The 27,531-nt window shown below is 38.3% G+C and overlaps 2 protein-coding genes across 3 annotated transcripts in view; both read right to left on the bottom strand.

Moving 5' to 3' along the window:
* The window catches only part of LOC134653549 (poly(A) RNA polymerase, mitochondrial-like), a 194,438-nt gene that overhangs the window by 10,385 nt on the left and 156,522 nt on the right, over positions 1–27,531 (bottom strand). The window lies entirely within an intron of this gene.
* LOC134653524 (E3 ubiquitin-protein transferase RMND5B) lies at positions 10,477–26,544 on the bottom strand. Of its 2 annotated transcripts, none has more exons than XM_063508897.1 (8): positions 26,204–26,544; positions 25,513–25,605; positions 24,756–24,916; positions 23,544–23,750; positions 22,225–22,402; positions 19,086–19,270; positions 11,559–11,875; positions 10,477–10,645 (listed from the first exon to the last, which is right to left on the bottom strand). In XM_063508897.1, the coding sequence occupies exons 1-7, from the start codon at positions 26,406–26,408 to the stop codon at positions 11,705–11,707; spliced, it is 1,200 nt and encodes a 399-aa protein (XP_063364967.1). In that variant the 5' UTR covers positions 26,409–26,544; the 3' UTR covers positions 10,477–10,645; positions 11,559–11,704. The 2 variants fall into 2 exon arrangements, with proteins under 2 accessions (XP_063364967.1, XP_063364968.1); XM_063508898.1 differs by having other exon boundaries at positions 11,559–11,860.

Here is a 27,531-nt window from a genome sequence, read left to right as displayed (position 1 = left end):
TCTTAGTTGGCAGTCTATTAAACATGTTCTGCATTACTGCCATGTATATCAATACCGATTCCTCCTGACCCTGTGTTCTTGCCCTTATCTCCGCCAACAATTCTTCTTGATAAAACGGCTTTTGGAACGCACGCCTCAATAAAATGACTAAGTCTTCCCAATCATTCGCATATTCTTTGTTAGCCCTAAACCAAATTAAAGCGTCCTCCTCAAAAAAATCTATTGCGTACCGCCATAAATCCGCGTCTGTTGCATTCCTCGCATCTCTAAGTTCCGCAACTCGTTCTAAGAAAGCATCGATACTCATGTTTGTCCCTGAAAACTTAAGCCCCCACTGATATATCGGGATCAGCTTACGCTTTGGAAGATCTTCTTCCACTGTCGATGTCCGCAACAACCTGGATTTGCCACCGTCTTTATCATTCTTCTCATGTTCCGCAAAAAAGTTAACACTCCTGTCCGCCATGTCCTTCGCTTCCTTTGATCCAGTCTCCCTTAGATCCTCTACTTTGTTTCGCGCAGAAGAACTTGTCGACATGTTTGAGGACCCCTTCTCCCCCTCTAGCTTCCCTACTATCCTGACCCCTAAATCACCTAATGTCCGCTGTAAAATCTCTATATCCTTCACTGTTAAATTTTCCTCTTCCACTATATCATCTTGCCCTTCTAATTTCTCAAGCAACTCCTGGCATCGTTGCTGAAGAGCCTCTTTCCGAGTACCATCCGCTTCCGCTGCCTGACCTATAGTCATCAACCGACCCTGCACATGATACAGCCTGGACACTAGTCGCCTAAACAATGTCTTATCTGGCTTTCCTACAATCTCAGCAATATAACTTCCCAAAACGCTCAACTTTGTCGCACACTTATCTAACTCAGAGGAAACATCCCAGACCTTCTGGATTGGAGCTCCACCCCCCTGTGACGCACCCCCTGCCTGCTCGACCGTCATCAACTCCTTTAAAATCTTTTTCAAAACCGGAACTGTACTTTGAATGTTTATGCCCCGACATTCCAGCTCGTATTCCAGCTCATCCTTTAGTAAATAGTTAGGATCCATTCTTACAACAAGATATAATATAGGTATTCTCAACAATTACGAACAAAAAAAAACAGTTACCTGCAATTGCAAGTGCAGAACCGGTTATATATTTCAAACTAAATCTAAAATCTATACTTTATTTCCAAGTAACAAAACTAAGTTAATACGTAATACACATAAAACAATATAACGATATTTTCACCCTACGCCGAATTTTACTCAGTAGGTAGGTACTAATATATAAAAAAAAGGAAATCATTAATAATTAAATAAACAGAAATAAAAAGAACAACCAATCATAACAACACTAAAACTAACACCACAAATACCACTCAATTTCAAAGTTTAATCTTCATCTATTTAACTGTGTAAAAAAAAATATATATCTAAACTAAAACCAACTTCTCAACCGACGTTTTTCCCCTTCAAACACTGTTATTTAATTTGTTTTTAACGTTGGGCGCTATTGTTAAGTGTTGAAGCCAGGGAATAATTATTGAAACGCCGGTTACCAATATATAAACTATAATAAAACACACAAGTACACTAAATGCTAGATTGCTTATATTTAAGTTAAAACTAAGTGTTGGACGCCAAGAGGAATTTAAACCTCGACGGTTGGGGATTCCTGCTAATCCGAAAGTACGCCGGCTAGCGTAAATACTGGTGCTATGCTAAGCTCGAGACGGTGCTTAAAACCGATCTTAAAGGGCATGTCCATAGGCTAAAACAAAGGATTAACTTTAACTATGATGCCGGTCACCTTTTATAGATAATTATTAATTTATTAAAAATGTACTTTGTCTGAGTGTTTGCTTAGCCACTAGCACTTACCCCTTCGCTGTAATGTCACTCACAAACAAAACAATAAATAATGTCCATCATTTCCTTATAATTTGCTTAAAATTGCATTTTGCATCTAGTTTTACATTGCAATTTCTATTGCTATGGCGGGTACATTATTTGCACAACAACCGTGTTTATCTTTCGAAGACATGAGCTGGAATGACTTGCCGAATGGTGTGCATCAATAATAGTAAGGTGAATTTCCTTAAAAATATAGAAAAAGATGATGCGCCACCGGGATTGGAACCCTCGTCCATCCGATCGCAAGTCTAACGTTATACCGCTGAGCCAACGGTGCTGTTAGTCAACCGCGCGAAAAAGTTGACTCCTATGCCGCCTGTTTCGTCGGCCCAAGCTCGGCGACCCATGCAAAGATAAACCCTATTACATGCCAAATAAAATTCAATTTTCTATGACCCAGTTAAATACAACTTACGACCACATGACAGGCTATACAGCTAGTTAACTGTGACAATTGATTTCAGATAGGTAGTCCAGATAATCATCTTTTGACTTACATGCCCAGCAACCATCTAAGAGCTGCATTTATCTTACCATAATCTACTACAGGCAGATAAAAGAATGCCATTGCATTTTATGATAAATTAAAACTTATCCAACAATTTATTCAGTATTGCATTACCTAACACAAGTCATAAATTATGATCTTCAAATATTATTTGTTATGAAGCCACACAATATGTTGTGACACTTCACTAGATTCCATGTACCTAAATATTACCACAGTAAGTCCACTTGGATTCATATAAAGATCTTTATCTCTATTTCTGCATACTATAAAATATTTACTTAACACACTAGCCACTTCAATGTTTCTCAAAACAGTAAAGAACCATGACAATGATTAAATCAATTACTTATTTCAGATACCTATATGCTTAGTACCTACTAAGCACTACTTCTTTCAGTTTTGAAATAAAGGTGGTTAACTAAATGTCTTGTTTACTCAACCAGTAAACCGGCCAACAAACATAGTCATAAGTTTTATAAGCGCTATGAAGTATGATAACCGCTATGGAAGTTACTGTATTCTAACCAATGTGAGGACAAATAGATATTGATTGATGATATAATTGCAACAAATAGCCTTGTTAGGTTGTCATTTCTGTATGATAATTCTATGATACCTGAACTCCGGAGTAGCCAAGAGCGACCAATATTTATTTGGCATAAGTAGGTATAATAATATTTCATATTTGCCAATTAATATAGTTACGGTTTTAACTTTTTGAAATGTTTACATACTTTCTCACACTATGTGGATATGCCAACTTGTAGTTTTACCTTAGAATTCTCATAAAATTAAATATTTATCACACCAAAGTTCAATGACTGAACTATTCACAAAAACTACTACAAGTTACACCATTGTAAGTCACACGACTGTAACATATTTTCCCCATAAATTGGAACGATACCTCATAGCTTACCATACATTGTAATCCAATTTAACATGGATTATATCATCACAAATATAACCATAAGTCAAGGTCACGTGCTCAATTTTGATGACTTGAAAACTATTCAATTGCTTTATAGTATAATCGTAAAGCCTTATTACGGCTTCAAGAACTATTTATGTCTGTTATTCAATGATGATTGGTACGAATTTAATTAAATAACTATGATAAAATAACGCAACCCGGCATTGTTTCCACGGCAACCATTGTGTGGTTGAACTACATGATATTAACCGAGTAAAGTGTATTGTGGACGAAAATTACTTATCGCACTTCTGAACTGTTAAACTAAAACACCAATCATCATCAAATAAAGGATTTAATACTATAAAACAGACATAACTCGGGAAACTCTACTACGACGCCGCCATTGCGGCGATGCTCATCCGTCAGTCCTCGCCGCGGTATAGTGATGTGACCTTTTCCAATACCGATTGTTGGGCTGCACTCGCGAAAGCTCATTATCGGTTATCATTATATACCCACTTTTTTGTCTCCAGTTACTTTTCACGTATTTTTAAGTTTGTTTTTGCTATGACAATTATTTAAAAGATGTGTTTTTTTATACCACGTCGTTGGCAAACAATATATGGCTCGCCTGACGATAAGCTATCACCGTAGCCTATGGACGCCTACAACTCCGGGGGTGTTGCGAGTTGCCAACCCTTTAAAAACCTGTACAGTATACTCCTTTTTGAGGAACCCCACACTGGTGCCCCTCGAAAAAACGACATAGCTCAGGAAATTCCTCTTAAACCTCTTGTGTTACCAAATAGGAGTCTAAAAGTATTGTAATATGTCGAGTGAAAATGACAATATTTTTCGGTATCACTATACTAGTCTCAATGGTATAATATTAAGAATACGATTCAATAATTGTAGCCAAATTAATGAATGTAGATATTTCTAGTCAAATTATATCACTTATAGTGAAATTGTAGGCACGAAGCGTGCTGTGGGGTATAGGTTACAATGTTACAATATGACGCCTGATTATTATTTTATTTCATTTGATTTTTTACCTTAGTGCCATTCAAATTAAGTTATTTTTACTAACAATCTATCCATGATATAGTGGTTAGTCTTAGATACTTTGATACTGGAGTTAAAGTTGAAAATCAAATGGTTCAACTGTTTGGTGTGGGTTTTTATCAGATTAATGTACTTAAGAGGGGGCCAGGAAATTAGAAGGAAACAAAAGATATGGCCAACAAAAAACACGACTGCAGTTTAAATGCGAACTGAAAAGCGAAATAATTATATATACGTACCTTTATTTCATTTTGATTACAGTTGGGGAACCTTGATTACATTTTCCTATTTAAAAGGTCCCCCAACTGAAATATATATACAGGTACAGTCACGATCCTAAATCCCTCGTCCTAAGTAATCCTCCTTTTTTAGGGCAGTCGTGTAAATACTTGCTAGCCCCCTCATAAGAGCCGCAATAATGTCCGCCGGGTTGTTTTTTTAACATTTATGCCAAAAGAGGACAATTCGTACACCTTGTTGCTAAGACATAAGGTGATGCGGTTAAGAAATCACGTTTTTCTCAATATTTCACGTGATTAACTAATCAGTTGCCTCTATATACGTAAGTTGATAGAAAATAGTATAAATACTTGGTTGATATTTTTAACCAAACGTGGAATATTTCTGTCATATTTCGGTTTGGATAAAACACACTTAGAACGTTGTTGTTTTGCCATGCAGTTGCATACTTCTTCATAATGTTATTTCTAACTTTCCTAGGATATACTGGTGAGGTTTGTGATTCTGTAAGATCAAAATCTCGCAATGACTGAGTACGTGTTTGAATCGACTGACAATTTCACTGAATACATACTTAATCACTCAAAAGCAAAGAAAATTAACTAAGGAACCTTTATGGAAGGAAATCTATTGGTTATTTTTTATGTAAATCCGATTGCACTATAAAAGCAGACCAGAGGTCCGATAAAACCAGACGTAGGCAGACATGCATTTCTATAGAATACACAAATTATTAAAAAATGGCGTTATTCATAAACGGTTGCTAACTTAATTACTTGATGATCGTCGTGTGTCCCTATTTGTCGTTATGCCATAGAGCGGGACAAACGACGATCATCAGCTGATTAACTTAGCAGACGTTTATGAATAACGCCGTTAGTCCACCAGCTCCACCTGGTGTAGATGGCTGATCAAAAAAGGAAGCCGTCCCTTGTGCCGCGTGTGTCTGATGAGAACAGTTTTCAACGAGGAAAGTTAGAGCGGTTTCGCACTACGTCCGATCCGAATCCGCGAAAATATGGTCCGAAGTAGCCGTAGAACTATTTCTATGGTAATTTACGCACTAGATCCGTCTGATTTCTTTCCGAAATCGGATGACGGAGATCGAATCTAGTGCGTAAATTACCATAGAAATTGTTCTACGGCTACTTCGGACCATATTTTCAAGGATTCGGATCGGACGTAGTGCGAAACCGCTCTTAACATTCCACTGAATACTGCTTTGCTGCTGTCTGAGCTTGAGCAATCATTTTCCGGTGTTGAAGTGAAGAACTATAGTGTGCGGGCTGTGGGTTGGCATGATGAAATAGTGGTGAGGACACTGCATCATACCCTACAGCAGAGGGGGAGAGAAATCTCGGTTGAAGGGTACTGATAATTCCGCTACTCGATGCTAGATGTCGACTATGAAAATAAGGACTCATTTAGAGGGTGGGAGTTTCATTAGGTACATTGTGTCATTTGATCGGTCGGCTGAATTGTTGTAACCTCAATGGCCTGCAATGTAACTAAAATCGCATGCGAGTTCGCACTCCGTGTAAAGTAGCCCTAATAGGTGTTTTGGTACCAACCCTGATGTATGGAGTGAGCACTCTATGTTTACTATATTTCTCTATGGTTTTACTTTAAATGAGAAATATTTTTCAAATGCGTACAGTGAAATTGTCGGGCCGAAGGGAGACGGCACTGTGATATCATAAAATTACGTCAAGATATTCGTGTAATAGTTAATGTCATTCATCTATAATTTTTTATAGCTTTAAGATTTAGTCTTTTCAAATAGATATTAAATAAGAAGAAGTCATAAATTACTTGTTGTCAATTTGAAATACACTGCGTTTGTTTTAATATGCCGCACAAATGTTTTGAACAAAAAAAAAACTTGTTTATAGATTCTCAACTTTAGAGTCATCGCCTTTTTCTTGTTGTTATTTCACGCCAAGGGGCTGTCGCATACTTTCTTACAATTATTCGTACACATTAATTCTTTAGAGATATCCCTCAAAATAATGGGTTTATAAAGTTATATAAGTTAAGTTAAGAATCGTTTTATAAACACTTGTCCAAGACAGCCCATCGACACCCCATACTATGATAACTTAGGAACGTACTTGTTACCAACGTTGAGGCATAGTAAATAATCTTATCGAATTAAAATGACTGCTGTTGCATTTTGGTAACACATACCATACTTGCTTTCAAACATAGACGTATTATACCTACTTTTCTTTAGGTTGGTATGATCGGTAAAACGTCTACCGTCATTTTAAATTGTGGTGAAAGCGGTTATGTTACGTGTTTATTTTTGTGTTTAGACCAAATAACTTTAGCTTTTATTTAAATGGGGGGCAAATCTTTAAGAAAATGTGAAGTTTGTGGGGTCAGGCGTGTAAGGAAACTTACTTCTGATATATTTTTAGCAAGATTTCCTCTTGATTCGAACAGGTCGGTAAACTGATGTTTTTGTGCGATATTTTCATTTTGAGTCGTTCCCAGATACTAATTTAATTAGTTTGGAGTAGTTTTTATCGTTTACCATCCTTGATTAAAACGAAAACATTCTGTGAATAGATTCTTCTTGTAAAAACTAGGTAACCTAAGACACGAATAGTGTGCGAACAACTTATCGATAATCCCTTTATTTCAGATATCGACTATGGGTAAAGGTAACAGGTAATGAGGATTTGGAATATTTACCTATACAAAGGCTGAATGAAGCTCCAACCTCTGAATATCTACAAGTGAATGAGCCTGACAGCTTTTTCCCTTTGTGGGAAGTTGGAGTTCACAGCCTTCACAGGCAAGACTCAGTGTTTGCAGGAGTGCTCTAAAAGTAGATTGTAGCTTTAGTTACGTTCATAAGCGTATTGTAATATGCCTACGTAAATATAAAACTATCTGTATCTTATCTTTATTATGTAAAATAAAATTATTTTTATATTTTGCATTTATTTTATTAATCCACCTGATTTTCAATATTTACTTTTACAGTAGTACAGTACAACAGCACGTATCGCACATTTATCGATATCGATAAACAGTAGGTACCGGAAGTGTCGAGCCCTAGCGTTGTTTTTTTTTGTGTTGGCAGTATTGACATGTATTTGGTGTGTTGGCACAATGTACGTTCTTAATTCGGTTTAAGGCTTGTTCGAGAGTGCCGACTCTTAAAACGTAGTGATTTAATACTCTTTGGTCCAAGATACGTAACTATGGCGACGAAGTACCTACAAATAAAAGTGGATTGACTAAAGTTTATAGTTAACTAAAACATTGTTTAATCTCAGATGTAACATTTATATCTAAAAGGACAGAGCTCAAAAATCTACACAATTTTATTTCTAGGAATGTGTAGATATTTTTCCTTTTAGATGTATCTGTTGTTTTATTTACAATATTAATGTACCCCTGATTTTATGTATATTTGATTATAAATCTTGAGCTGTCTGAACAGCACAAAACTATCCTCAATGTAGATATTTACAATATTATAATGTGTTCGATTCTGTACATATATTATTTGTTTTATTTTTTCGTCAACTCTTCATATTATAAAAGTTGTACATTTTTACAACAGTAAAGTCGAAAAAGAGTACAGTGCTCAAGAAATCTACTTCTTCAACCGATGTCGAAGTTTTAGACGAAGTTTAGTTTGGCACTAAATAAATATGAAAGAAAAAAACCATCATTTCAGTAGGTATCAATATTTTATTTTCGTTTCTCTACGTACATTTGCTGCATACAATAAAATGTCTAGATAGTAGATATAATTCCACAACCTTACTGTTTATCTAACTTATATCCGTCTGTTTAAAAAATCATTTATAAATTGTTTATACGCTAAGTGTAAACTCGGCTTTATTTCGTCTCAAATAAAAACCAGTGCACACTTGCATTTTCTAAAATGTTCACTTTGATTGCTACCACCATTTTCATATAAAAAACAAATATCTATCACTAACATATAGTATAATATCTTACAGTTAAACTAGGCTCAGTTATATGTTTAATTGGCTTCATACATTTATCTTCTGTAATAATAATATTAAGTTTCGGCGCGATTCATAGTTAAACTAAATCGATCCGAAAAGTATAAAAATAATATGATTTTACCACTCGAACAGTACAAATAGCGCAAAAATACTGTTCACGCCGACGCAAAATCATGATGTCTTATCATATCATTCATATTGTTATTCGACGACTTATGGTCAGCTGTTAAAAGGTGATGAATTAATAAATTTAATGAAAAAAATAACGATTTAAAATATAATACACATATCATAGACTTGCTCTATTGTATGGCTGTTATTTTAGACATTTAAAACAATGTTAACAAAATCTCATCACTTTTTCTTTCAGCTAATCAGAGAATATCTTTTGTAAGTTTCGGTCTTATTTGGGGCATTATCTATGAAAAGGGACCTTATTGTCGATGGCGCTCCCTTTTCATAGATAACGTCACATTTTATTGAATGTGTGACTTAAGTCATTGCGTCTGTTAATGTTTTTTTTTTTATAACTAAAAGAACATTACCTATACAGGTGTAACAAAAATAGTGGGGATCCGTTTAAGCCATATTCGGCATCGTGTTCTGATAAGGAAAAAGTAGAAGAAATTTTTTGGCCTTTGTATGGAGGGTTGGCCGAGTTAGCCGCATTTTTCGTCAAATAAAATTAATAATACATATTATCATCTTGCCGTGTATTTAAAAATATTATATTTAAAATATTTTCAAGCTTAATTTGGCCCATATTATAATTTTATGAGTAAGGCTACCCTAAACGATCGTGCCAAAATATTATTTTAATTTTCTATCCAAATGGAGCCGAGACCCCATTGCTTCTTTTATGAAAATCTTAAAATTGTACAAACATGTACGCTGCTAAGTTAAAAAGTTTTATTTTTTTACAAAAATATTTAAGCCATTTTTTTCAGATAGCTAACTATTTTCCGTTCGTATGATAATTTTTCCATAATTTCAAGTCTCTCATCTTTCACTGATTCCATATAATATAATAGCTACAGCGCGATTTAAAATATAAATGGCAGCCAAAAAGGTTAGCTCGTATAAGGCGTCCGTCGAGAGTTCTACAAAAACCGGCCAAGTGCGAGTCGGACTCGCGCACGGAGGGTTCCGTACCATCAACAAAAAATAGAGCAAAACAAGCAAAAAAACGGTCACCCATCCAAGTACTGACCCCGCCCGACGTTGCTTTACTTCGGTCAAAAATCACGTTTGTTGTATGGGAGCCCCACTTAAATCTTTATTTTATTCTGTTTTTAGTATTTGTTGTTATAGCGGCAACAGAAATACATCATCTGTGAAAATTTCAACTGTCTAGCTATCACGGTTCGTGAGATACAGCCTGGTGACAGACGGACGGACAGCGGAGTCTTAGTAATTGGGTACCGTTTTTACCCTTTGGGTACGGAACCGTAAAAACGACTAACAATCTATTTTGCTGAAAAGTTAGGCCAGTTGCACCAACAACACTTGACCATACCCATTTTGCAATGCTGACATTTCGTGACTATTTTGAAAAAAATATATATCTTGTTCTATCAATCAAAAGAAAAAATTGATAACTACTCATATGTATGAGATGCATACATTGTTACTGCGTTTAAGGGCTCATGTAGACGGCGCGCGAAGTCTTATACGATTTTAGTTACACTGCGGACCTTTGAGGTGACATCAATTCAGCCGACCGATCAAATGACGCAATGTAATGAAACTCGCATGGGAGTTCTCGCACCGTCTAAATGAGCCCTTAACTTTGAGTAGCAGTGTGAGATACGATTTTTTTTTTTCAAAGTATTGGCGTTTTGTCACTTGACAATGACAATTCCGTCCAATTGTCAGGTTGGTAAAACTGGCAGACAGTAGTGGTTGAAGAGTAGTTTGCATACTTTATTATGACGACAACGCGCGTTCAGGAGAAGTAGATCTGGCGGGCTTCCGACGGTGACTGCTCCATCGGGCAGTACGGGCATTTCAACCTGCAAGGAAAATGTAGACATATAGCTGGTCAACCAAATCTTGTCAGTAAAAAAAGGCGCGAAATTCAAGTTTTCTATGGGACGATATCCCTTCGCGCCTACATTTTTTAAATTTGCCGCCTTTTTCTACTGTTAAGATCTAGTTGACCAAGTATAGTTAGGTTTGATTGGTTACGGTGCATAGTGATTAATAACACTCGCAAAATATCTCTTGCCAACAAAGAAGTAAGAGCGAGTAGAAGTTTTACATGCCTACAAAACAATTTTAAACAACTAAAACTAGTACCAGACATAGACACATGTTACGGAAATGTTGATGCCAAGTTTCATGTAATTTAAGCATGTCGTTTTAAAATATCGATTGTGTGGGCGCGGCTTTTTGGAGGCGGGTTCGTCATCGTCGTATTTAAGAGTCACTCATATACATATTACTACCTAACAGTAGATAACATAGGTGATTCTTACTTGAGGCCCATGGATAGTTTAATAAGCGCATACCTATCTCTAGATGACATGTCCGCATAACAGTCGCATGGGAGGGTTGTGTCCGGACGTTTGCTGGCGAAGTATGGGGCAGGCGAAGGCAGCAGTATCCTTATATCATTGGCCACTGTTTAGTTGACTCTCATGGCGAGTTTTAATAAACTTTCTCGCGAGATGACATGTCCGCAAAAGAATTACGGAAGAGTTGTGTTTCGACGCCTGCTGGCGAAGTATGGGGCAGGCGAAGACGGAGTACTAGAATTGTCATTATAAGTTACTTACTTAACGCCCATGGCGAGTTTATTGAGCGCATCTCTGGAGATGACATGTTCACACAAGTCTCATGAGAGGGCTGTGTTCCGAAGCCTGCTGGCGAAGTATTGGGCAGGCGAAGATGGAGTAATAGACTTGTCATTGTAAAGTTACTTACTTCACGCCCATGGCGAGCTTATTGAGCGCGTCTCTCGAGATGACATGTCCGCATAACAGCCTCATGGGAGGGTTGTGTTCCGAAGCCTGCTGGCGAAGTATGGGGCAGACGAAGACGGAGTAATAGACTTGTGACTGTAAAGTTACTCACTTCACGCCCATGGCGAGTTTATTGAGCGCATCTCTCGAGATGACATGACCGCATAACAGCCTCATGGGAGGGTTGTGCTCCGAAGCCTGTTGGCGAAGTATGGGGCAGGCGAAGACCGAGTGGTAGCCGCCACCGTCCTCGCCGAGGTCCACCTGCAGGTTTATGAACTTCGACACGGTTCAATTTTGCTTCGTAAGGGCGTATGATGGACACGGTTCAGCGAGGTACCGGTGCGATAGCGCAAAACATGGCAGTTTTGTTTCTAATAATTCGCGATAATTCGCGGCATAATCGCGTCCATTATACGCTGGCATCTCATATCGGTTTGGATAGAGTATTTTCTGGAAGTATTCCGACTTTATGTATTAGGAAAAGCGGTACCTAGTTACGAGTACATTTTAGACGTGTCTCGGTCAAAATTTCATTCAGATTAGAATAGAATAGAATAGAATAGAATAAAATTTATTCAGGACGCTTATACAACAACATTTTACAAAAACATGTCACAAAAACGGTTTAAAACGTCACTGAAAAGGTTTCCACTCAGCTTGATGTCAAGGTATCTTATGAATACCTTGACGCTGGTCTTCCGTGGAAACCCTTCCAAAAAAAAAAACGAAAGTTCGTATATCTAACTAAACCTATGAGATATAATAATATATTTATATTATGTGAGATCAGACGCTAAAAATATGTATTAATATAAAATCTAATTGTAATTAGTCACATTTGTACAGCAGCATTACATTTATTAAGCTTTGGACAAACTATCACACTCGTTGAGAACAACAAAAACAATTTTTTAAAAACTTTAAACAGTACAACAATATAATATACCTACATAAAAGATGTAGTATCGGCACTTAATTTTATAACATTTTTTGCAAATTCAGGATGTGCTTTTTGTACTTAATTTTAAATGTATGGACAGATGATGAATTGCGTATAGGTGGCGGTATATTGTTCCAGCACTTCGTGGCAGAGTACTTGAAACTGCCACGAAATGCAGATGTATTGTGCCGAGGACAAGCAAGACGACTAGCACCCCTGACATGACGTTGAGAAAATTGTAACTTAGCTATTAAATACTGGGGTGTTAAAGTCTTCACAATGCCAAAAAGCAAACAAGCGAAATGCAGCGCTCGTCGTGACTCCATGTTCATTAACTCACTACTATTTAGGAAAGGTGTCACATGAGTTCTAGGTGGTATGTGGAAGCAGAATCGGGCACACGCATTCTGCACGCGCTGCATTAGCTTCTTGGTTTGGGCCAACAAACAACCACCTATGACGGTATCCGCATAATTAAGTCTAGAGAGGATTAGAGATTCACATAAATAAATTCGAACATCCGTACTTAAATATTTACGAATACGGTACAATATTGTGAGTCGGTAAAAACAGCTTCTGGACGTTTCTAAAACATGATTGTGAAATCTTAAATTGCCATCCATGAGTACACCCAAGTTTCGAGCTTCTTGAACTTGTTCAATGCAGTCAACGCCTATTTTAATAATCGGATTACAATTCTTAATTTGACGCCTTTGGTTTTCAGAACCTAATATGAGAAATTTAGATTTTAAGGGGTTTATAAATAAGCTGTTTCTATTGGACCATTGAACTATTCGAGACAAGTCATCATTTATGATATTTACTGCATTGGAAATTTCATCTGTAATAAAACTCGTGTTGACAGTTGCAAACAGACTAAATTTATTTTTCAAATATACCGTTATCCAAGATACAAGTTGTTGCTTAGCCATTAACAGATGGCAGCAGTAGTATACAATATATGATGATTTTGTTACAAATTTAACACCACCACCTAACAAAATCAAAAAATAAACTTTTATTTATTATACAGCTGTAATGCCTAATAATTTAACAAATTTATGATGTTTGACAGAAGTCAAACTTTTTGTTAAAACATCTGCTGGCATTTCAGCTGTTGGCATATACTTAATTTTAACAAAATTATTTGCCACAGCTTCTCGGACAAAATGACAACGTATATCTATATGCTTTGACCGCCTGTGTAAAATTGGATTTGCAGCCAATTTTTGTGCACTCTGATTATCGTTGTGCAAAACAATGGGATCACAGCTACCTAAAATTTCTGTAATGAGATTTTTTAAATAGATAGCTTCTTTACACGCTTCTGACATGGCTACAAATTCTGATTCAGTACTAGAGAGTGACACAGTTCTCTGTTTTCTACATTCATAGGATATTACACTATTTGACAATGTAAAACAAAACCCAGAATATGACCGTCGGTCATTGACATCTGACCCCCAGTCAGCATCTACAAAACATTCCAGAGATGAATTGTCCTTTTTATACACAAGACCATAATTTTTTGTTTTATGTAAATACTTCAAAATTCTTTTAGCATGTTTCCAATGATTTTCATTGTGACAATTATTAAATTGGCTTAAATAGCTCACACTATATGAAATATCAGGTCGGGTCAAAACTGATAGGTACATTAAACTACCTAACAATTGTTGATATGGATATTTTTTATCTTTACATACATTTTCAGATTTTTCACACTGTAGATTAACTTCCATAGGAGTTTCTGCTAACTTACTGTCAGTCATATTAAATCTATGGAGCAATTCAGTTACATACTGTTCCTGATCTACTGTTATCATACCATTTTTGACCTTGACCCTCATGCCTAAACATTGTTTTAATTGACCTAAGTTTTTGATCTTAAAATTAACACTTAGCTCCTGTACTAATTGATTAGTAGCTGGTTTACTGTTGGAGAAAACAAAAAAGTCATCAACAAACAGAGCTATGATAATTTTAGTATCACCTTCAAACTTAGTAAACAAACATGGCTCAAATTTAGACTTTTTATAGCCAAGACTATGCAAATACTCCTCTACTCTTTGATACCAAGCCCTAGATGACTGCTTGAGCCCATAGATAGCCCTTTTCAATTTTAAAACTTTATTATTATTATCATCACTGCAGTCAGGAGTAACAGGCTGATTCATATACACTGTCTCATCCAAAAACCCATTTAAAAAAGCAGTAGTTACATCCAAGTGACTTACATCTAAATCAAGTTTTACAGCAAGAGCAAACAAAAGTCTTAATGTAGAGTATCTAAGCACCGGAGAAAATGTCTCATGGAAGTCGACACCTTCCTTTTGGGTGAAGCCCTTTGCAACTAACCGCGCACGATATCTCACTTTATTTTCTAAGTCTATTTTCTTTTTGAACACCCACTTACACTGAACCACTGTGCTATTCTCAGGATAGTCCACTAATTCCCACGCACTGTTCTCTTCAAAAGAATTTAATTCTTCTCTCATAGCCTCCTTCCAAAATGAAGATTCAGGGCCATTCAGAGCTTCTTGAAGACTAATACCTCCTTCAACTGAGCTTTGACTTGATTCCACACACATATTTGTGAATCCATACCTCTCTGGTTTCCTTCTTATTCTCTTGGTAGGTGTGTCACTGGATGCATCTTGAACTGGTGCATCTTCAGTCGCTGAAACGCTTACCTCAATGGGGTTAGGCCCATGGTCATCTGGGCCACTTGGAACCTCAAAAAACTCTGCCTCATCAGATTCAACTGAGGCATTCAGTTCTTGTCCGCCATGATCTGAGGTATGGGCATTTTGCTCCATTTCAGCTTGAACCTCTACTTCTGCCGAATCCACCTTCTTTTCAGGACATGAAATATCAATCTGCACGCTGCTCTCTTTCTCGACTCCCTCTTCAATTATAATTACATCTCTACTTGTAATTATATTGTTGCTATTAGGATCATACACTCTATAGCCTTTGACATTATCAGCGTAGCCGACAAGTATACACTGCTTTGCTTTCTTGTCCCACTTCAGACGACGCTCCTTAGGTATATGGACCATAACTTTACTTCCGAAGATACGTAAGTTACTTACATCTGGCTTCTGCCCCGTCCACATCTCATATGGTGTTCTGTTATTCAAACCTGATGCTATAGACCTGTTTTTTAAATACACAGATGTATGAACGGCCTCTGCCCAAAACTTCTTGTCTAGTTCTGCATCAAACACCAAACTTTTAGCCTTCTCTGCGATCGACCGATTCTGCCGTTCAACAAGGCCATTCTGTTCACTCGTATATGGGTTGCTCTTCTGATGTACTATGCCTGAGTCTTGTAGATATTTATCAAAGATTTTATTACAAAATTCTAATCCGTTGTCTGTCCTAATGGACCGAATTTTCTTTGAAGTTTGGTTTTCAACCAACAATTTAAACTGCTTGAAGTGTTCAAATGCTTCATCCTTTGTTTTCAAGAAATAAACAAAAGTCATTCTACTATAATCATCTACTAAAAGCATAAAGTATTTTGAGCCTCCTATAGATTTTGACTCCATAGGCCCACATAAGTCTATATGTACCCTCTGAAGAACCTCCGTGCTCCTGGTACCAATGTGAGAAAATGGTAGCCGAGCTTGCTTAGCCTCACAGCATACCACACAGTTTTCTTTGGTAATATTTATCTTGTCTTTCACTGACATTCCTGTAACTGCACCTTCATTCATTTTATTAAGGTCGTCACTATTAATATGACCATATCTACGATGCCAAATTCTTGCCGTCGTCGATGACAAAAAACAGCTATTCGATTTAAGTAAATTCAGCTTATATACACCTTCAACTAAGTCCGCTGTAGCCACCAATACGTTATCTTGGTTGAAAATACGACATCCGGTTTTCTCGAATGAAACTGTATTGCCCTTGCGCAAGAGTTCGCTAACTGACAATAAATTCGTTGCTAAACACGGTACATATAACACGTCCTTAACTGGAATCTCGTATTCAATACCCTCAGCCTCTGTGGTGATGCACAAATCGCCACTGCATTCAACTGGTATTACGGTTTTATCTGCAACCACGATCTCATTAACTCGAGGATTGTCTGACACATTTGTCAACCATTCTTTATTCGGACTCATATTTGAACTCGCTCCCGAATCCACGTAGAAATCAGACGCGCTGAATTGCGCACTCAAAAATACTGCACTAAATGCGTTTGATTGCTTCCGTTTTTCAGTTTTGTCGATCATTTTACATTGATTTCTGTAGTGACCCGGCTGGTGACACGAATAACAAACAATATTTTTCTTGTTCGACGACTTGACATTGACATTGACGTTTCTCGCCATAGACTCGTTTTTAGTGTTGCCAGGTTTCTGCTTCTGAAAACCTTTTACTGCAAACGCCCCGCTAGACTGCGGTTCACTCGATTCCATATCAAGCAGTTTCGACTTAATGACATCTGCGTCGATAGAAATGCCTGAGTGCTCGATCGCCATTATCATTGGCGAAAACTTGTCCGGCAATCCTGCCAACAGTAACGATCCAATCCATTGTTCGTTTATGTCAAATCCCGTACCTTTCAACCGCTGAGATGTTTCAACAACTTGGGTTACGTATGACGTCATTGAATCACAATTCTCCAGCCTAATTGATATTAAATTACGAAGAAGGGTAATTTTTCTGGAAAAACCTCGATCATCAAACATTGATTTTAACTTGTCCCATAATTCCTTCGTGGTCTTCGTACTTTTAATATGGACGTATAAGCTCGGGTCTATTGTTAAAACTAGCTTCGCTCTGGCTTTTGCGTCCAACGTTTCGGCTGCCGCAGTCGCTGCCGCCGTAGCCGGTTTACTTTCGTCTTCTTTTTTGCTTAGGATGACATCAGTCATTCCCTCCAAGACGAGCAAATTCTCAGCCGCAAACGCCCACTCATCGTAATTTTCACGGCCCTTCAATTTTGGCACATTCGCGATGAAATTTGTAGCCATATTTTAACAATTTAACACTGCACAACTGAACAATAATTCTGGACTAATCTGATCGCTTTTACTTTACTTTTTGTGAAAAAATTGCACTGGGCCCATAACCTAATAAAACTCGTGTTGACAGTTGCAAACAGACTAAATTTATTTTTCAAATATACCGTTATCCAAGATACAAGTTGTTGCTTAGCCATTAACAGATGGCAGCAGTAGTATACAATATATGATGATTTTGTTACAAATTTAACAATCTGGCTTAAGTGGGAGATATACTTGGAGGTCATCGGCATAAATGTGATATCGGCAGTTTTGGATAGAATTTACTATATCTGATTCATTTATTTCACAACATTCAATTGCAATCTGCAGTACTAAGCAAGATATAATTATGTCCATTCATAAGAACCTTTGTAATCGTAATCGTAAAAAAAATGTTGTAGGTAATTAACTTTTTTTTTTCATTAATGTACTCATTATTAAAATTGATGATTTTGGAACGTTTAAAATGGTTAGATTAGAATGATTCGATTATTAATAATTCAAAAATGTTGCATAATGAATCGCTACGAATCGTTGACGTATCTATACGTCGGGCATACCGACAAGATTCACGATAGGCGGTCCAAAAGGCACGGCACCACAGTACAAGAACAGTAGAGAATCTTCATAGAAATGTGCCGCTGCCGGCTTGAATGTGTGCGTGCGCGCCGAACGCCGTGTACGCACGCGCCGCCACGCACACATTAGCATAATATACGGGGGAATACGGTGGCGGCAGTGTGGGCCGTACCGCGACTGTGATCGCGCGCATTCGAGTACGCTCGCATTTACCTGCTTACCGGCCTTAATTTATACCTCATTTATGAATTGATAGAACATTTCATTATATTATATAAATAGAAACCTAGTGCTACTCATAATACGCAAATAATACAGGGTGGCCAAATTAGAGGTATACAACTTTTTTTTGTCGCCATTTTATTTTGGCGGTAAATATGACAGTTATTGCATGAAAATTAGTTTGTGTAGATACGGCAAATTTATTATGGAGCGTTTTACGACGGAACAACGTGTTTTAGTCATTAAAAACAATAGAAACATTAAAAATAACATTTCCCGGTCGATTAATTTCGAGAAACGGTGACATTGACTGGCCCCCAAGATCGCCTGATTTAACAGCTCCTGACTTTTTTCTGTGGGGCTATCTAAAGGGATGTGTCTATGCTAATAGACCAACGAACCTTCAGCAATTAAAACAAAATATTCGAAACACTGTCGCTGAGATAACGCCAGAAATGTGTGAAAAAGTGATGAAAAACGCGATGAAAAGGGTTCGCATCTGCCATGCTGCTAGAGGTGGACATTTGTCTGACATTATTTTCCATGTGTAATTGCTGACCCTACATATTATATTTAACAAGGAATACTTAATATTTTTTATGTTTTATAGAATAAAATTTCAAAAATAAAGTGTATACCTCTTATTTGGCCACCCTGTATTTAACTAAAAATAAAAGTGACGACCCTAAGACTATGACTATGAGTATGTGCCGGCACTCACCTCGAGCGGCAGCTCCTCGTCGGCCCAGGCGGCCACCACGTGCGGGTGCGTCATCTTGGCGCGCAGGTCGAGCAGCGCGGGCAGCACGCGCGCGCCCGCCAGCACGGCGCCCGCCAGCGGCGACAGCGGCGCCAGCCGCAGCAGCGTGCACGCCTCGCGCACGAACAGCTCGCCCGCCTCCGCGCCTATTACCCACACACACACAAGGAACGCCATTGTAGCTGACAGCGCACGAGTTGGCTACCAGCTATACGAGGGGCGTTCAAAATATTCTCGGTATTGATATCTTACGACCTCTTCTAAAATTTCTTTCGTTACTGGCCGCTAAGGTTTATTCATTGACATTTAAAAAAAGTATAATTCGAACCAAGATGGTCTTTTGTTTTTCTGCAATTGCTGAACAAACATGAACATCATGTGCGAATTGACAATGTTAACTAAATTAGAACATCGATGCGTGATAAAATTCTTGACAAAACAGGGTAAAAATCAAAAAACCATAAAAGAGGAAATGGATTGTATTTACCGTGAGTCTGCTCCTTCTTTATCTACCATTCAAAAGTGGTCAAGCGAGTTTAAACGCGGAAGGGAGAGTATTGAAGATAACCCTAGACCTGGCCGGCCTGTAGTAGCTACTTCACAAGAAAATATTGATAAAGTGGAAAAACTTATATTGGAAGATGGTCGAGTGAAGGTAAAATCTATAGCACAAGTAACCAATCTCTCTATTGATACCGTACATGATATTATACATGATATTATACATGACCATCTTAATATGTCAAAAGTAAGTGCAAGATGGGTTCCGCGAATGCTGACTCGGCTTCAAAAAGACATGCGTGTAGCTTGTTGTTCCGATTTTATTGACCTGTGCGGTGAAAATCCTGATGAGGTGCTGCAAAGAATAGTTACTGGAGATGAAACCTGGGTTCATCATTATGACCCAGAGAGTAAACAAGAGTCCATGCAGTGGCACATTAAGGGTTCAGCTCATCCCAAGAAGTTCAAGGTCATCCCTTCAGCTGGCAAGGTCATGGCCACGATATTTTGGGATTGTGAAGGAGTATTACTAATCGATTATAAAGAAAAAGGTGTAAATATCACAGGACAGTACTACGCTAACATTCTACGTCAATTAAAGGATGTAATTAAAGAAAAGAGGCGAGGAAAGTTAACCAAAGGTATTCTGCTTCTGCATGACAACGCCCCCGTCCATACTGCTCATATTGCCAAGGCAGCTATTGTTGAATGTGGGTTTAAAACTGTTACTCACCCACCGTATAGTCCGGACTTAGCCCTCAGCGACTTCTTTTTGCTCCCCAATCTTAAAAAGGATCTGCGTGGAAATAAATTTTCTGACGATGAAGCATTGAAGGCGGCAGTGGAGGAGCATTTTTACACGAAAGATAAAAAATATTTTTACGAGGGATTAAAAAAAATAATTGATCGATCTTTTAAGTGTATGAACATAGGGGGGGAGTATATTGAAAAATAAAAATATCAAACTTTTCGTACTTGTTTGTTTTCATTCTCATACCGAGAATATTTTGAACACCCCTCGTAGGTATCATCATCTCTCCTAGCCGTTCTCGGCCACAGCTACTGCTTTCTACTGCTGAGAGCGTCGCTGGTGCGCTCTCGGGTGACTGACGTAGCCACTCTTTGCAGCAAATGGCGACAGGTAGCGACGGAATATATATAGACCAAGAATAGAGAGATAGAGATAGTATAGAGGGGTCGTGTCATTGTAAATTTTGTAGTCACAGTAAATTTACTGCCATCTATCGACACACGACTAAAACTCATAATGAAAACGTATAAAACTATCAAAAAATAAATAAAAAAATGAGTTTATTTTTTTATATCATTTTGACCCCATGTTCTTTCACTGATAAGTACTTATGTGTTAAAATTGTTAAATACCAAATGGTGTCAAGGTTATCCGGCCGAGCATAGGCCAAAGGTGTGTGCGCCATCTATCCGAGAATGACTTTTTCTTGATTTCCGAGGCATGTTTTTTCCTTAGACTTTATTCATCTTTATACGGAGTTACATATACTGTATGTCTTTGATATAGACGAAACTCTTAGTACGTTCATGACATCTAAAAACGGTCCATATAGGTAACTGACACGTACAAATATATCACTGAAAGTTATAATTTCTCCATAAATATACCCCGCCCGCTACAGCTAATAGTTGTTCTAGTTCAGGGGTCTCCAAACTTTTTTACCTGAGGGGGGTGTATCTGGTTGCTGCTGTTAGGGCTGAACATCTGAGCCTGGCTCCCGCGGGCCGGATTGGAACGCTTCGCGGGCCGGGGTTTGGAGAACCCTGTGTGGCGCCACTGTGCCAGCGCCGCACTTGTTAGTTTTATCTCATTTATTTATCTCGTTTCAAGTCATCACCTAATTGTACCCATTCTTTACGCAATTTGTTCTTATCTGTGCAAACTTCGATTCGCGGGACCAATCAGGGCCTGGCTTCCTACAGAAGCCACCCCTGATTGGCCGCGCGATCCACTACTACCAACTTAGACACCATTTTCTCCAATTTTGTAACTGAACTGCTCTTCCTTCTGCTCCTGACCACCGTCACGAAAACACGGTGACATAATTTGTAAGACCGACTCTTTGTGTCCTCGAAGAATAGTTATTTGTACAACAAGAGATCAAAGTTTGATATTTCTTCGAGTGCTTATTTTGAGTCCCGTGCAAGCGAAAGATTCTATAATAGATTCACGAGCGTAGCGAGTGAATCTAATTTAGAATCTTGAGCGTAGTAAGGGACTCAAAAGCGCACGAGATGTAAATAACTTCGATCTCGTGTAGTACACAACATTTTTCACCTCAGCAGTGAGAACATATTAGAGAACCCGAAAAATGTATTCCTTCTTCATCACTTACCTCTATTCACTCATGTTTTCTTAAGATATACCAACAATTAAATTTTCACCTCAGCAGCTCGAACAAGGGTACTTTGCTACTTAAAAACAGTGAGCAAAATCGCATTTTGCTCATTTTGTCTCACTCAGTGAGCAAAATAAATACCTTCACCACTGCATCAGCGTTTCCGTCGATAGCCCTCACCAATACCCCACGGGCTGGGTGTTACACCAGTTCTAGTTAATCGCACTCACCCAGCGCCTTGGGGTCGAGCAGGTGTCGGTAGTGCGGCGGCGGCGGCGGCGCGGCGGGCGCGCACCACGCGAGCGCGCACACGGCCGCCTGCAGCGCGCGCTCGTGCCGCGCCGCGTGCGCCGGGAACACCGCGCGCACGTACTCTATGGCCGCGCCCACGCCCTGCTCGCGGCCCAGCTGACGACGGAACATGGTCAGACAATAGGGTTGATGACACATGTTCAATTTTATCACTAAATCTAGTTAAATAGATAGAAAATGAGCAATTTATAACAATACATTAGAAACTTAAAAAATATATACAAGCCCTTAACCTTTTCGACGCCGTGTCAAACACAAAAGCTGTCACGATGACGCCACGTTTTTTTTTTTTTTTTTATGTTAAACTGATCGGCGATTGGCTCTAGACACACCTGATGGAAAGTGAAGACAGAGCCTAAGATGGAGCTCACCGGTTCAGTAATAGCCTATTCACTCTAGCTTTAAAGAGACCGAGGTCATATTTCTCAGGGAATACCCCCCAGGGAATATAATATTAGTCAGGGAATGACGCCACGTCACCGAAGTGTCAAAACTGAAATTGAAATTTATACATATGCACGTAGGTCTATGTTGCTCTGTAATATGTGACCGATTAATCGGTCTTTGGCGTTGAACCTACGGTGCGGATATATCGGTCATTGGCGTCCAAAAGGTTAAAGTTACAAAAAAAAATACTTCCAAATAGGAAAAGAATAATGATACCATTGGAATCCTTACATTTTATTGAAAAAACTATTGTATAGCAACAATATACATAAACGCAATATTTCACCGACAAAATCGCTATTTTCTTGAATTCCATACATCGAAATGGCTTCTAACGTTACATGGTGACGTCACGATGTATTGCCATTTTCTATGAAGCGTTTTGCCAGTAAAGTGCGAGTGCCAGACTTTGACCATCATTTGTGACTTTTGTATTGCTTTAAGACAATGGGTATTGCTCAAAACAAACCTGATCGACTGATACAATTCATAAAAAATTGTCAAATACCCTATTTTACAAAAACCACCACCAGCAAAAGTGAGAACTACACATTACCATAGAGAAATATAGTAAGACAAAGAGTGCTCACTCCATACATCAGTTCAGACTATTAATTTCAGTGTCTACATCTAGCATCGAGTAGCGGAACTATCAGTACTGCTACTTGACAATAGATGTAGCAGTACTGATAGTTCCGCTACTCGATGCTAGATGCTAATAGTCTTTTTAACTAAAACTGATGTATGGAGTGAGCACTCTATGTATTTTTTTCTCTATGAAATTACTCACCTTTAAGGCTTGCATACGATGTAGAGTGAAAGGCAACGGGCTGTGCTGCAAGTCCGCCGCGTGTCGCTCCGCCCACTCTAGCGCGGCGGAAGGGTCGCCCTCGGCCAGCGCGGCGGCGCAGCGCTGCAGCAACGCGAACGTGCACGCTCGCGCCACCGGCCCGCAGCCCGAGGCGGCCACGAACGCGTCACCGGCCTCTTCGAGACCCTATACATTAATACAATAACAATTGAATGCCCAGGGGTGGCAGAATACCGGGCACAACACCTCGGCTCACCGGGGTCGCTCCCAGAAGTCGTCGGCAACGTCAAGGGTCTGCTAGGCTTCCTGGTAGAGCTGGGTTGGCAGGAATAGGCCGCCAACCCATCACGCAAAATAGGCGCAATAATATGACGTCGAGTTGCGGAAACCAAGCCCGCGAATACCTATAACCTATAACCTATAATACAATAACAATAACAAAACACGATTAACAAATAGAATAGAATAGAATATAAATAATTTTATTCGTGAGCACAAACACAAAATAGAAACAGATGTAACAAATATAACAGAGATATAACAAGCAAGAGATATAACAGAGAATAAAAGGATAAAGTGCCACGAAATGGTCTCATCTCATCAAATGAAGTTTAACTCACGTACAGTCGCCATCAAAAATATAGAAGCGGCCAAGGTGCTCAAAAATATCTGAACATACCGTCTTGATGATAGAGGCTTTATAAAGATACTAAATATTTGTGAACACCATATATAAGTAGGCGGTTAAGTACGCGGTTGCACTTTAAAACCGAAGTAATGCGTATGAGCCATTAAAGTGAGTACCATTACCATGGATAATCAATGAACTAATCAATATTAAATATGGCGGCAGCTACTGTCATCCCATAGATAACTGTCAAACTTTTCATACAAGCAAATTTGAATGAACTACAATTACTTTGACAAATTCGTTTACATTAATATTTTGCATGATTAGACCCGTGAAGTCTACCTACCTATCGATACTGATATTGTACAATAGCCTGCTCCATAATGCCTTTTGGCATCATTGCAGAATCCCTCGTTTTTGAGGGCTTCGGACTGTTAGAGCTCGGTAAAGCCTACCTGTCGCTTTATATGTTGTGCTATGGCCTGTTCCATGATGCCTCTTGGCATCATTGCAGAAACTCTCGGGTTTGGGAGCTACGGACTGCTAGATCTGTAACCTACCTGTCGGTATAGATGTTGCGCTATGGCCTGCTCCATGATAGGCCGATTGGCATCATTGCAGAAGCTCTCGGCCTTGGGGGCCACGGACGCGTAGTCCGCAATGAAGTGACGGTCGATGGACTTGCCCACTCGGGACACCGTCGCGTGCAGCTCTCTGTGATCTAGTTACATTTTTTCAATTTTATTTATTTAAAGCTATGTGCAATTTTAACAATGCTGGACCAAAAAGCTCAAAGCGTAAAAGTTTAAAGACAATTATAAACCGATTTACAAATATTCTTAATTACGCTCATATAATGATTAGCAAATTCATTAAATAACTTTGAAATATCAAACAAACATCATTAATTTCATACTTTCGTGTACACATTAGCATAGTAGGAGTTTTTTTGTATCCAAATGTTAGCTATTCATTTAATTTAGTTTTGAATTAAAAATGTAAAATGAAAGGCAGATATATTGTAATTACAATAATTTCAACTGAAATTTGATACTGATTCCTTTAGCTATACTGCCACCAAAATTAACAACATTGTTAATGTGTAATCGTGTATTAATCTCAAGCCCCGTCTTCATATCACGCGGCAAACCATCGAACATTAGCTCGCGCGGCAGCCACGCGCAATGGATACCGAGCTGCCGCGCGAGCCAACTCGATGCGCCCGGTATCCATTGCGCACGGCTGCCGCGCGAGCCTATGTTCGATGGGTTGCCGCGCGATATGAAGACGGGGCTTTAAGAGAGAATGTTTAGGTACCTGTAGAGAGATTAGAAACATTTTGCTTGATGGAGGCCACCAGCTCGCTCACGGCCGCGGACTGCTCTTGTGATAGCGCTGAGTTTGCAGGCTCTGGAACCAAATACAACATATTTAAGATAAACCTCATATAAAAGATAAGCTTGACAGAATGGGGATATTCAGAAAATATATCATGGTTTTAGCTTGTCTATCTATGAACTTCTTTGTGTTTTGTATCATAAACTTGTTACAAAACAACACAAACATACACATTATCAACACACACATTATACACATCATATTAAATGTAGTATCATGAATGTAGTATTAATATTTAATAGTTTTCTAGTTCTAAGATATTGATGTGTAAACTTACTGTTCTGAATTGTTTTGTTGGCTTGGGTTGGGTGACATGCTACGTTTGAAATTCAGTTATTTAATGCATTTAAATCTCATTGTAGTCTAGCTAGAGTAAGAATACTAAATTGGCCTTTCACTTTTGCTTTTGCATGTATATAATATCTACCCTGTACAATATGTGTAACATAACTACGCCAGAATACTACAGAAAAATGCATACATATTAATAAACAACCGTTTAGTATCAATTCACTATAGAGTTTAGGCTATTATTATACAAACATCCAAGTACACAAATAGGTCATATCAAGGAGAACAAAGAAAACGTTATTGCGTGGAAGAAACTTACGATTGGCTATTTCTTTCTTCAGCTCTTCAACCTGTTTAATAACATCCTCGAGGCACTTGTTTGCGTGTTCGTGTAAACCATTAAATTTAGTTAATGCTTTGTCCAAATCTTGTTCAACCCCGATACAAGAATCCATGGCGGCCGGGATAACCTCAAAACAATCAACCGAAAAACCTGTACTGTATGGGATTGCAGAAATACTCATATAGCTATTGGAAGCTAGGATTCATTGTAATATTTTAAATATTCCTAAATGAAAACACGAAAGACATTTTGTTTTGTCTTGTCACTCATGTCAATGAACTTCTATCAGCTGTCACTGTCAAATTTCCATAGACATAATAACACTTTTTAATTTCACTTTTCATAGACAAATGTCGGAGTGAAAGCCAATCCAGACGGGACAATTTTTTGCTCAATCTAATTAAATTGTCAATTTAATCAGGTGGTGTGAACGCAAATTGAAATTGAAAGACAATGATCAATTGGCTTGCCGATTCCAACATGATATTGTGTACGTATTGATTGACGCTAAATGACACCAAATAGGTGCCAATTTTTTTCTGATCAAATTGTCAATACGATCATCCAGTCGGGACGCGCCTTTATAGGATATCAAATCTAGGTATATTCTGGCACAGCCACTTTGTCAGTAGTAACGGGCGGCAAATTTAAAAAATGTAGGCGCGAAGGGTTGATCTCCCATAGAAATTTGAATTTTGCGCCGAGCCGAGTATGACATATATAGCTGGTCAAGCAAATCTTGTCAGTAAAAAAAGGCGCGAAATTCAAATTTTCTATATCCCTTCGCGCCTACATTTTTCAAATTTGCCGCCTTTTTCTACTGACAAGATCTGCTTGACCATGTATCTCCCTATCCTTGCCCTATCCAGATCTGTGACGAGGACAGAGTACAGTGGAGAAGGTTGGAGGAGGCCTATGCCAAGAGGCACACCGAACTGCGGGACATATTGTAGTAAAAATAATAAAATCGACTTAATAACCGTTGCACCCAAGGACCGGAATAAAAGGCTATATAGATAGATAGATGGATGAATCACCCTATTACTTGAATAAAAACACATCACATGATAAAAATACTTTTATATTATATATATCAAATGACTTGTTTTACAAAAATAATATTAATTATTGACGATTAAAAACTAATACACTCTTAAAAAATATAGGTACACTTCTATTTAATAACGTGGATTTGATTTAAGTAAATAATGCTTTACAGTTTGTATAATTTTACTCGCGTTGGTGTGGTGAAAAACTTTGTGTTTTCAGTCGGTATAGCAACGTTTTTTTAGCCCTCGTGGTTT

The sequence above is a fragment of the Cydia amplana genome, chromosome 13 (genome assembly GCF_948474715.1).
Source record: "Cydia amplana chromosome 13, ilCydAmpl1.1, whole genome shotgun sequence".
NCBI lineage: Eukaryota > Metazoa > Arthropoda > Insecta > Lepidoptera > Tortricidae > Cydia > Cydia amplana.
The sequence above is the reverse complement of the archived record's forward strand: the minus strand, read 5'-3'. Positions and strand labels throughout refer to the sequence as shown.

Coding starts and splice junctions, on each gene's coding strand:
- LOC134653524 (XM_063508897.1), bottom strand. CDS start 26,408: ATGAGTATTTCTGCAATCCCATACAGTACAGGTTTTTCGGTTGATTGT. Junction 23,751..24,755: donor CGCAACATCTATACCGACAG/GTAGGTTACAGA, acceptor ATTAATGTATAG/GGTCTCGAAGAGGCCGGTGA. Junction 22,403..23,543: donor ATCGTATGCAAGCCTTAAAG/GTGAGTAATTTC, acceptor TTCCGTCGTCAG/CTGGGCCGCGAGCAGGGCGT.